Source organism: Carettochelys insculpta, chromosome 9 (assembly GCF_033958435.1).
Source record: "Carettochelys insculpta isolate YL-2023 chromosome 9, ASM3395843v1, whole genome shotgun sequence".
NCBI lineage: Eukaryota > Metazoa > Chordata > Testudines > Carettochelyidae > Carettochelys > Carettochelys insculpta.
This window is the reverse complement of record NC_134145.1, coordinates 39,180,858-39,193,718: the sequence shown is the minus strand read 5'-3', so window position 1 is coordinate 39,193,718 and position 12,861 is coordinate 39,180,858. Positions and strand designations below refer to the sequence as shown.

General features: G+C 41.9%; 1 protein-coding gene across 4 annotated transcripts in view; it reads right to left on the bottom strand.

Moving 5' to 3' along the window:
• SLC30A7 (solute carrier family 30 member 7) overlaps positions 1-12,861 on the bottom strand; it is a 90,732-nt gene that overhangs the window by 64,898 nt on the left and 12,973 nt on the right. For 3 of the 4 annotated variants that reach the window (XM_075003049.1, XM_075003046.1, XM_075003050.1), the window contains 2 exons: positions 5,099-5,212; positions 1,149-1,236 (listed from right to left, as the gene is read on the bottom strand). In XM_075003049.1, coding sequence (XP_074859150.1) covers positions 1,149-1,236; positions 5,099-5,212 — 202 coding nt within the window. The remainder of the gene's footprint in view (positions 1-1,148; positions 1,237-5,098; positions 5,213-12,861) is intronic. The other variant, XM_075003048.1, reaches the window with a different exon arrangement.

Here is a 12,861-nt window from a genome sequence, read left to right as displayed (position 1 = left end):
TAACAGACAAGGAACAGAGCTGAAAAGGAAAGATGTGCCTGCTCATCTGCCAAGTTAGTGGGTGTGTGGGTGGGGGGGCAAACCAATGCTCCAGAACTGGACCACCTATTACCAAAGGTGAATATAAAATAGAAGAGCATGGGACGGGGGAGCACTCTAATGAAAAACCCACTCCTAAATTCCCAGCAGAAAAGGCAAGCTATCATTTTACCACAGGGTACTGCTTTTAGCCCTCCTGGTGGTTCTGCATACTTCTTATCAGGCATTGGGATAGTATTTTTTCCCAACTAGTTTTGGTTGTCTTGGGGTGTGTCTGTATTACTGGGAAGATAGACCCAGTCAGGGCCAACATTCCAGAGTTCCATTTTGCTGCCTAGCGGGGATGCGCAAAATCAAACTATCTGGGGTTGGCTGTCAACCCCTGCACTCCTCAATATTGCGAGGAGTAAGGGATGTCAACGTGAGTGTCTCCCGTCGACCTCCCTATCTTGATGGCCAGATAAATCAATTCTAGCTGTAGCTAGAATTACATATCTGCAATCACCTTAACTCCCTAGTGTAGACCAAGCTTTGGGAGTAATGTTTTCCAAAGCCTTTAAGTGACTTACAAGCCTGTGTCCCATTAACTACATCACTTGTGAAAATGAGACTTCCTGCTTTTGAACGACCAATATTTGATAATTTTATTCCTTTCTTTCTGAGAAACTGCTAATTCTAACTTCTTACTGAGAATGCTCTGTCCACATAAAATGTTCTATGGTTTTTGCTTTTCTAGTTTAATTTTTCCTTTAATAATGAAAAGGAAGCATCATTCCACAGAATACAATACTGACTGCAGAAAAGGATAGATCTGACTGAATTTAGTATCATTCATGAAATCCAAATTTTATTCTGAAGCTAATACAGATACTCTGAAAAATGATGATATTTATACAGGTACATCCAACACTGATGCCATCTGAGCTGTCTTTCATTCTGTTCAGATAATACAAGTTTATTTGGTTGTAAATATGATTACACACCATCAATTACAGTTACATTAAGTAACTCTATGCTCTTAAATATACTGTCAAACAGAAATGAAGCTTCTGCAACGTTAAGCATTTTTCAGGGGATATTCATTGCCTGAAATTGACCTTGGAACATACCTCTACACCTTCAGAGAAAATGAAGAATGCTGTGAAGATCAGAAACAGACCATTTACAAAACCAGCCAGCACCTCTGCTCGAACATACCTAAGAAGAATCAAATCAGCAATACCAGGTATTACCTCTCTTTTTTATAGGCTGAATATACAGAAGCATTTTAAGTTTCTAATTTCAATACTGCTGAGGTAGGATGGTGTCATTCATACATTGAAGGACAATTTATTCCTCTTCCTTCTTCTAGCTACGTACAAAGGAATTTTTAGATGAAAAAACATTATATGAATTCAAGGGGAGTTCTGAACATCAGCCAACCTGACTTATCTTGAATTTTATGTAAAATACAAAACTATTTTCCACATCGCAATTTTCAGATGATCTCAAAGCATGTTGCATAGAGTGGACAGAATCCCTGTACTACAGATGAGGACAATAGCACAATATTAAGTAAACTGGACAAGGTCTTTCAGAAACCCACCAGGAAAGCAGGGACTAGAACTGGCCTCTGTTGACTTCAGTCCACTGATATCAACACTATAACAAGCCGCTTTCCCTTCATCAATTGTTTAAGGTTTTTCAAATATCAGATTTATAAAATGAAAGAGACCGTTATTTACCTTGTGGTAATTGTTTTATACGGTCTTTGCATGTAGATCCCACTCTCAGTGTAGCTGTGCCCCTTGCACAGGTGCTGTGAAGTTTAAACAGTATTCAACAGGGATCATGCATACACCTCGAGCCCATACTGCCTCCCACACACAATCTGTTCACCCTCACTTCCTTCACTGATAAGAGTCTCAAGAGAAGCATCTAAGCAGTGGACATGGAGGGTGAATCATTCAAACAACAAACACAGAACCTTTTGGAGAACAGTTCACCAGAAAGTAACAGTTTTTTCTTCATGTTCCCGCGCATGTGGCTCCCATTTAGCGTGACCAACTAGCACGGTTCAGTGATTTAGGCAGTGGAAGCTAAAAGCATTATCTTCCAAGCTGAACACACAACTTCTGGAATGCATGCTGAACTTGGATACCTGGCTGGGTTGTACGTAGAGAACCACATCACTGCTTGTGGCACACAGCCAGAAAGGGTTAAGCATCCTACTAAATCAACGACCCAAATTCAACCTTTAGAAAGACAGTGGTATGTAATTGTTTGTGTTTTGGTGTGTTTGCATATATATTTTTACAGATTAACAATGTAACCAAATGGTTCCTGTCTATACTGTATTTACATTTCTTTGAAGTATATAGCAAATCCTCTGTGACTAACAGAAAGCAACTGCCTTATGTTAATTCATATAACTAATTATCATTAATGCTTGGAAGAACAGGTCAATTTGGAAGTTTCCATGACTGTCTATTGCTTGCTTAAGGATTCTGAATTGTGAAAAGAAGCCTGGAACTACAAAAAGATGCTTGGGACCTGACCCTTTTAATCTCCAGTCTGCTTATGTTTCATCCAGGCAAATTTGAGTTGCAAGATAAAGATCTCCAAGACTGCTTGGATTCCCCCTGAATATAGGCAATAGACTATAATCTATGGACTAATTCTGTAAGAACTTTTTGCATCTACAAAGCTCAACATCTCCACTATGAATCTGATCTCAGAACTGGTCTCATATCTGTGTGTGCTGATCTTTCATAAATACTATTTGGTAATAAAATTTAATTTTGTTAATAAGAATTCATCATAAGCATATAGTTGGATAAGATCCAAAATATTCGTTAACTTAGGAGGTAATGTGTCCAGTACTTTGGGATTAGTAGAACGTTCTTGTATCTGGTATAGTTTTGAGATAGTTAGTTAAAGAATTCCTCCGAAATATTAAGAACTAGGACAACTAAATTTGGTGTATAGCTTACAGAGCCAGAGCGAGAGCGAATCACCAGGCAAGTGAAAGGGTCTGGCTGGGGGCATCCGCTCCCACCCACATCGCCAACTGGCCCAGCTCCAAGCCTTCTATCCTGAAGCTGCCCATCAGGGAGGCCTGGGGGGGAGGGAAGCTCCCTGCCTCCCCGTTTTGCATGGGGATGCATGCAACTGTACAGAAAGGAGACAATCACCAGGTAGGTGACAGGGGCTGACTGGGGGCACCGGTGCTCCCCACATCCAGCTCTGCCCCAAACCAACCCCGAGCCTCCCACCATGCAAGGTCCCTCTAGGGAGGAGAGAGGGGGCTGTAGCTCCGCTCCCCAGATCATACGGGAATGTTGCTGACTGTTCCCTTTTATCCGGGCATGACTGGAAAGCGCACAGTTTACTGTACTCCTCACTCTGGCTGAAGAGCTGGGGCAGATGAACTTGGCCCTTCCCCAGCAAAGGAACATGCACCCAATAGTTGATCATGATCAACAGGTCCATCCTGGTGACTCTGCCACTTGACTGGAATTTCTGACAGCAAGACAGGCTTGCTAATTAGCATAGTGTGCACAGGCGGGAGCATGTTCCAGTGCAGGGGAAAGGAGACAAAAGGGCTCAGGAACAGAGCAGGAGAGCTTTCTGTGAGCGTATTAAGGTGACAAGACATGGCTTCTCAGAAACTTGCTTTGCAGAAGCCAGCACAGTCTCCATCATACACATATTGTCACCCACACACACCATCTCCGGGTCTCTCTCTCACTCACACACGCTTTCACACATACCTCCCAACATACATTTGTACTCGGTACTTCATATATTGTGCATATGTTGGCTGTAATTTCATTCTTTCACGTGTGTTATTTTAAGGTTTTGATTTGTCTATGCACTTCATAATCCTTACACTTAAATTTAGTTCTTTGAGTAGCAAGGTCTGGCTCAAGTAATTATCCCCATAACATTTTAAAAAGGTATATCATATCTAGGGTTTTTTTTTGTTTCTACTGGTGGTGCACCTCTGTACACGCACTGGTGCGTGCAACAACACATTCTGTACATGAACAAAAACAGAAGGAACATGGGTCTTGGAGTGCTGTTCCTGCTTGCAAGCACTGCCCCCACAACTACTGTCGGCTGGAAGCAGGGAATTGTGGCCAATGGGAGCAGAGGGCACACGCTAGCAGAGAGGGGCAGCATGTGGAGCCACGTGCTCCCTGGCCCACACCCCCAGGACTGCACTGACCCCTGCCTTAAGTCCTGCTTCATCACCACCAGCAGTTCCTGGTTGGCAAGTGCCACCTGGTGGAGGCTGCACCCCAATCCTCAGCCCCTTCGCAGAGCCAAGAGCCTGAATTCAATACTCAGCCCCAGCTCAGAGTTCACTCCTGCACCCAAATGCCCTCTCAGAGCCTGCACCCCTCACTCTCTCCTGCACCCACCACCCTTCCCCTAGTTCAGAGCCAACACCCTTCCTGAACTTCAACCCCTTGCCCCAGCATGATGAAAGAAAGTGGGTGGGCAGGAAGTGAGTGATGAGGAAGACACAGGGGGTGGGGAGTGGGAAGACAAGATGGAGTGAGTGAGGAAGGATAGAGTCTTGGTTGCCCTTAAATTCAAAAACATGATTTTGGGCATAAAAAAGGTTGGCGACCACAGCTTTAAGGAAACTGTATTGTGGGCTTCTGGGTAACCAGTAAAATGTTTCATGCAGGCTTGCTGAAGCTTAAGTATCAGAACATCTACCCACTTTGGGGAATGGCTCTCCTATTATTTGCAATTCACTCTAATTGAGTAATTCGAATGTGACTTCCTGGGACTGTGGTCACACTACTCTACAAATTTTAATTACTGGAAATCTGCTAAGGCATTCTGCCAAGATAGCTTGAGTAGAACTAGCAACCTCTTGACTTAGTAGCTTTAACTTATAGAGGACATAAGAAATCTAGAAACTTTACACCATTAATTTCAATAGCTTCTCTACATCAAAAAAAAAAAAAATCAGTAATACTACACCTGGCATGGGAACAGGAAGTGCTACCTTTGCACTTATGAAAATACATTTCCTATGATATAAGAAGCCAAAGTTTCTTACCCATATGAGAAAGCATCATTTGATCTCCACTTTGAAATGACTGATGCTGCTAATCCGGCCAGTAGAGCAGTACAGTCAAAGAACATATGAAAGGAATCTGATATTAGACCTAAACTGGAAAGGAGCAGAAATATTTCAGTTAGTTCAATAAGGCTCACATTAAATCTAAAAATCAGTGGGCTTTTAACCCTCCACGTGAGCTGTGCACACTCCAGGCTCTTTTGTATCTAAGATTACTTTAAATGATAATTACCACACAACCTTCATTTCCACATCTTTTGTCTCAAGACTCAGACTATATTCACTTAGCTGCAGGCAAAAGACTGCTTGCATTTTAAAATGACCAACTCTGTTAACTCAGTCTAGATTGTAAAAGGATATAAGACAATTTGATTGTGTATCATTTATAAAGATACGGCCACAGATATTAAATTTTCTCAATATATTAGTCAGAAAAGTTCACTTCCTTCCCCGCTCCAGTAACTCCACTGGTTCTGTTGTACTAATAGGGGGGAAAAAAAACACATCAAGCAAAGCAAATACATGAATCAATACTATTATTTAATGTTACTATTGTGACATTGCCTATAGTTGCAAAACAGAGTGGGGCCCATTATACTACACACTGCACAAAAGCAAGCACAGAAACTTTCCTTGTACCAGAAAATTCATAATCTATGACAGAGTCATCCCTAGGGTACAGCGTGAGTGGCCAGAAGTGACTGATTTATCACTTCTGCTCTAGGCCCAGTACCCACCACAGGTGATACACAACAGATGATTGACTTCCCAAATTAGGGCAGGGAGAAGGGCAGGGGAAGCAAGGGCGAAGAGGACAACATGAAAGAAGAGACAGGTTCACTGGCACAGGCAGTTTGGATCAATTAAAACCATTGGTTTAAAATTTCCAAAATTTAACAAATAAATCAGCAAGCAGGAAACACTGATTTAAATTCTAATTTTATTTGCATGTGTACTATAGTTCTCTAGTAAACGATTGATTTGCAGCTAAAAAGTCTTTACATTCTATTTAGTGCTGATTTTAGCTAACAAGGAGGCTTTCTTTGGATGAAAGTTAAATTCATTGTGAATCAGTAGTTAGTAGTTAAATAAAAGTATTTTAAATGTGCTTGATAGGTACAACAAATGTATCAGAAAGTTTTTACATCTAAAACTAAATGACTTATCAAGCAAATGATGCATTATTAACTAGTGAATTGAACTTATGGTTTTGGATCACGTCCCACAAGATTTATTAGTGCTCATTCTCTAACATTTTATTCTTAGGCTTGTTCCATTTTTCAACTCTCACTTGGTTTTTTAACTCTGAGTGAACTAATCGTTGAATCTAACTACAGGCTCAACCCCCCTGATCCAGCACCCTTGGGACCTGATCAGTCTCGGACCAGGGATTTTGCCAGACCAGGGGCAGTCAACTCTGCACCCCCTTGTTAGCCTCAGCCCCTGTGCCTGGGTTCCGTGTCCACAGCTTCCTGACCCACCCCCCACCCCAAGTTCCCCAGAGGCCAGCTCCCAGCCCCAGCCACCCCTCCCCACCCATGACTTCCTACTATCTTACCAGCCTGGGCCCTGCTCTAAGCCCGGGCTCCTTGGCTGCTGCTGCAGCCCTGCCCCCACACTCCTTTGCAGCCATACCAGCTGTGGCTGCCCTGCCCTGGGCTCCTGCTGCTGGTCTGGCTGTCTCCTTCTCCTCCCAGCCTCTGGACTCTCTGTCCCTGCAAGATCTGAGGCCCTGCTGGACAAAGGATGTTGCTGGACGACAGAATGCCAGATTTGGGAGTTTTAACCTGTAGTCATAAAAACTGAAATGAAGAAAATATTTTCTCTTTACCTGCAGGGAAAACAATGGATCCATTCAAATGTTGGGTTTCACTCATTTATAACATTATATTCAGAACAAAACCTGCTGTCTTGTAGTAAGGTATTGGTTTACCAAAGGCTAATGAAGACTACCAAAGATAACTGATGGAAGGCAAGGGGAAACCACCATCGTATCATTCCCATGTCCATTATGACCCAAAATCACTGTTTATTTTCTGAGAATGACATAAAGGGAGATTGCAAAACATTCTCGTCCGGTAGGGCACGTCATGTGCTACAGGTGACACCAGACAGTTATCAAGCCAAAATGTAAAGCTCAAACGAACATCCTCTACATAACTACATGGAATGTGAGAACATTACTGGTGAATGGAAAACTTGAAAACATCAAGCAAGAAATGAAAAGAATGAAGATAGGGGTGATGGGACTTTCCGAGATGAGGTGGAAGGGAGCTGGAATAGAGACATCAGACTGGTATAAAGTACTATATTCTGGTGGAGAAAAACAGGAAAGAGTTATAGGAGTCATTTTAAGTCCTGGAGATGCAAATAGCTTGAAAGGTTATTGGACAATATCTGATACAGTCCTGCTAGCAAAACTGGAAAGCAAGCCTTTTAACTTGAACATAATTCAGGTTTACACCCCAACTGCAGGTAGCTCAGAAGACGACATAGAAAGGTTCTATGCAGAAGTAGAGCAAGCAAAGAATTATTGAAAGTCAGGTGAAACAACAGTTATTCAAGGAGATTTCGATGCCAAGGTTGGATGCGAAAGAACAGAGGATATTCCAGGGACTCACGGTCTAGGATGTAGAAATGAGAGAGGCAAGAGACTAGTAGAATGGGCAAGAATACATGGTTCAAGCAACATCCAAGAAAGCTGTGAATGTGGGAGGAGTCCAGGAGATAATGTCAAAAACCAAACTGATTTTATTTTGATAAATAAAAGATTCAGAAATGCTCTCATATCAGCTTAAGCGATACTGGGTGCCGGTTGCTATAGTGATCATGTACCGGTGGTAAGAAAGCTGAGAGCAAACAAAGAGAATCAGAAGAGCCGAGAGAAACATAAAACTGGATCTGAAGTTACTGCAAACAAATAGAGAACTTCAGGAGCAATTCAGTATAGCTGTTAATAATAGATTTAGTGCCTTAGGAGACTTAAATGATGTCGAAAAGCAATGGGAAGCGCTGAGGGATTCAGTTAAGGCTGCCATAGTAGAGTGCATACCAATAAAGAAAAGAGACGCAAAGAAGAAATGGATGACGGAGGAAATTGTGCAGTTAATGGACAAAAGCAGACTAAATAAGAGGAAAACAAACAAATATGAAAAATTGAATAAGGAAATAGCGTTAAGATGTAATATTGCAAAGGAGAATTGGCTAAATGAGCAGTGTAAGATAATAGAACTGCAGCACAGAAGCAGTACAAAAGAGATGCATAAGCGCATGCAGGAGGTAACAGGAAAAAGATCATGCTCATCATCTGGCTGCTTGAAATCAAAAGACAGCAAGATGTTAACAGAGAAATCGGATATGCTAGATAGATGCTCAGAATACATAGGAGAACTATACGATGATGTAAGGCCTGAAAAGTTCATCTTGAGTAAGATTACAGATGGTCCACAGATACTTCAGGAAGTAGTAAGGAAAGCTTTAAAAAGCATGAAAAGAGGCGAGGCACCTGGACCAGACAGTATTACGAGCGAAATGATGGAGGCATTAGAAGACTTTTGTATTGATGTAGTTACAAAACTTTTACATGAAATATACAATACAGGTCGTATCCCAGTGGACTTATCAAAGTCAGTTTTCGTTGCTCACATTCAGTAGCCCCTGGTTTCTTAGGTAAAGCAACATAGGACAATAAGTCTCATGAGCCACATTACCAAACTACTCTTGAAAATCCTCAGGAATAGGGCACGAAATAGGATAAAATCAGTTCTCTCTGAAGAACAGTGTGGCTTTGTTGAAGATAAAGGTACTACCAATGCTATTCACATCTTACGGTCATCAATAGAAAGAGCATTGGAAGTACTATAAAGCATAAATATATGTCCTTTTGACTTTGAGAAAGCATTCAATAGGGTCAAGCACGATGAAATGATAAAAATCTTAGAGGAACTGGACATAGATGGAAGGGATTTAAGAATAACTGGGAATATATACTGAGATCAAACAGCAGCTGTAAGAATGGGTGGCGAACTAAGTGACTATAGGAAAATAAAAAGGGGAGTTAGACAAGGTTGTGTTTTTCCGCCAGATCTTTTTAATTTGGATAGTGAAAGGATTATGCGAAAAATAGAGGGTCTTCCTGGGTTAAATATTGATGGATACAACTTAAATAATCTTCGATATGCTGACGATACAGTTTTAATGGCAGAAAATGAAAGGGATCTTCAAAAATTAGTCAACGTAGTTAATAGGGAAAGTGAGCTGAAGGGACTTGAGATAAACCTTGCAAAAAAGGAATCAATGGTAATAACTAAAAGCAAAGTTATGCTGAGGTGCGACATAAGTGTGAACAGGATAGTTATACATCAGGTGACAAAATATCACATCAGATGCTAGGTGTACAACAGAAGTTAAATGCAGAATTGCACAAGAGAAGTCTTAATTCCAGAGAATGAGGAATATCCTCACTAACAAGTTGTTATCATTAGAAGTTAGGAAAAGATTTTTGCGATGTTATATTGACTAATATTATTACATGGGTCTGAAGCGTGCACAATCAGCAAGCAAGTTGAGAAGTCCACTGAAGACACAGAAGTGTGTTTTTAAGGAGGACGTTGCGTATTCCATGGACAACTAAGAGCACAAATGAGTCCGTTTGGATTGAAGCACAGTGTAGCAGATCATTGCTAGTGAGAACAAGGACAAGACAAGCAAAATGTATAGGACATGTAATGAAGAAATTAGGACTTGAACACCTAGTAATGATGGGGAAATTAGATGGTAAACAGGGTAGGGGTAGGCAGCGAGGGAAATTATGGGATAGTATTACTTCCTGGTTACAGTGCAGAAGCACTGTAAATATGCTAGAAAGCACTCAGAATAGACAGGGTGGAGGGCCATGATTGCCTACACCAGTTGGCATAGCACTTAAGGAGGAGGCTTTAGAGCAAAAAAATTTTTTCTGCAAGGCAATTTCTGCGGATACATCACAAATATAATTAAGTAAACAGCCTTCTTTGTAAAGGCCAAACACACAACAGAAAGGTCATTTCTGAGTATCTTTGAGAGTTACTTCTGCATTCTAAACACATCTGATATGTCTTCCAGTGCTGATGCTTTCTTAAAAGCAGTAAATGCCAGGGGTCATGTTGGTATTGTTTCATAGGACTGAAGATCTGGAGCTAAGCTTATGTGGAACTGCAGATGCCATTTCAAAGAATCGCCATAAACTTCACCTACATGCAGTTACAAAAATATTTAAGGGTCAGAAAATGTTTTGAAATGAACTTGTGTATTTTCACTGATTTATGATAGATAACAGTCAGGTTTTAAAGTCTTCTTTTTGTCTATTTACATATGAAGACTAGAAATATCTATTCTCCGATTGTGCTACAAGGTACCTGGGAGTTCCTAGAAATGCCTTCTGTTCTAACAAACACTAAGTTAAGGGGAAAGGGAGTTGAATATTTGGGCAAAGAAACCTATTGTAGATTAATTATTAAGATTAAATAAGTGCTCTCTAAACAACAGAAACAGAATTTTAAGTAGTCTTACTTAAGACGTCTCCTGAAATTGACCAACTATATCTTGGCTCTTACATGGTTCTCCATCTAGTCTTTAAGCATAGATAGGGCCTGAACTGCTAAAGTAAAAAAAAAAAAGGCAAACAAGCTATTTTATAGAGGGATCATTCAGACCTTCTTTACCTTAAAAATAAATAAAGTCAGCAATAAATGGCACAAGTCCCATTTTTCCTTTTAACAGGTTCCCTATATAAAAACAATGGTTTACAGTTAATCAGTAAGTACTCCTTTGAGAGATGTATGTGTGAACACTAATTTTCAGAAGACTCTAAATGAGGTAGTTACTCAATCTACTTTGTATTTCAGTGGAGGCTAAACCACTTATTCACTGAGGCTTCTTTGATAATCTCAGCCATAGATCAGCTGTAATTGAATTTAGGAGCTCCTGTATTGGATTCTCTCTTGATTGGTTACTAAAGTAAAACAGACAAAGTACAATACGACTTCTATTTATGTAAATTTTATTTCCTATTGTGAAACAAAGTTATTAATTCCTCATTTTCAGACTATTGCACTAGTTAATTTTACAGTTCCTCCTTGGTGAATTGATTTTAAAATATTACTTTTGATTGTTGGCTACATGCTAAATAGTTGTAGTTTGTCTAGCTTGTTCCAGGAGGAAAAGTAAGGCAATGGCAGTTGGAGACTCTCTTCTGAGGGGCACGGAGGCACTCATCTGTCACCTTGACAGGATATCCCTGGAGGCATGCTGACAGCCAGAGACCCATATCTCAGAAGTGACAGAGGGACTGCTGAGATCATCTGGCCCTGACTACTGCCCCATGCTACTCATCCACATGGACACTAACGATACTGCAAGGTATCACCCTCAGCAGATCACAAGTGACTATAGCGGTCTGGGAGTACAGGTAGAATTCTCTTTGATCTTTCTGGTCAAAGGCAGAGGTTGAGGCAAAGAGAGATGCATCCTGGAGGTACATGCCTGGCAGTGAATAAGGAGTCACCAGGAGGGCTTTGGCTTCCTTGACCACAGGATGCTGTTCCAGGAAGGAGGACTGCTGAGCAGAGATGGGATCCACCTAACCAGGAAGTGGAATAGAGTATTTGGACACAGACTGGCTAACCTCCTCACTAGAAGGGCTTTAAACTGTGTTCAAATGGGACAGGTGACCAAAGCCCATAGGTAAATTATAAACATGGAGACCTGGAAGATGGGTCAGAAACTGGGGAAGCATGGGCTCTAACAGCAGGAATGAAGGAGACACAAGACAACTGGGGGGCAAAAATCACATCACTATCTTAGTTGTCTACTGTGACAATTTTCCCTGTCAGCCCCTATGTGTCTCTGCGCTTCCTGGCGGTCCTCTGTGGTGCCTCAGAGACTCACGGAGACTCCTTAACTGCCCAGATCTTTCCAGAGGCATGTGTCTTCACTTAGCAATCCATCCTCATCATAGGCAAGTCCAAAATAGGGAAGATAAAGCCAGTCCCCTTGCAGGCCCGTGCCTGCTCCAGTGCAGTAACCCCCTGGGAAGGGTGGGGGGAGTCCAGACCCACCCTCTACCCTGGACTCCGGCCCAGGGTCCCTAAGACGACAAGAGTCAGCTGGCAGGGCCTTCAGCCCTGCCCCAATGTAGCAACGTCACCCTGGGCCACTTCACCCACCACCCTTCACTGGTACCTTCTCGGTCTGCTCTGCTCTCCTCTACTATACTCTCTGGTGCACCTTCCAAAACCTTCCCCCTGCTACCAGGAGGGGAACCTTTTACAGAGAGTGCAGGGCCTCAGCTGACCTCAAGTGCTGACTGGACTCAGCTGTGGCTAATTCTTAATGAGGCCCCCAGCTGCCCGCCTTAATTGGGTTTACTCCAGGAACAAGAAAGCATTCCCCCACCAGCCGGTATACCTGCCTTCTTGCAGGATCTTGTAGCCCACATGCGGCAGTCTGCCACACTATATGCTAATGCAATAAGTATGGGGAACTTGAAATGCTAGTAAATAAAAACAACTATGATACAGCTGGCATCACAGAGAATTGGTAGGACAATACATGTGATTGGAATGCTGTTATAGAACAATACAGCTTGATCAGGAAAGAGAGTCAGGGAAAAAGGGAGATGTTGCTGATACAGTGGGGTCTCAAGATTTATGAACAAATTATTCATGAGCGCTGGCAGCCACCTCTTCCCCCCAGGACCCCAG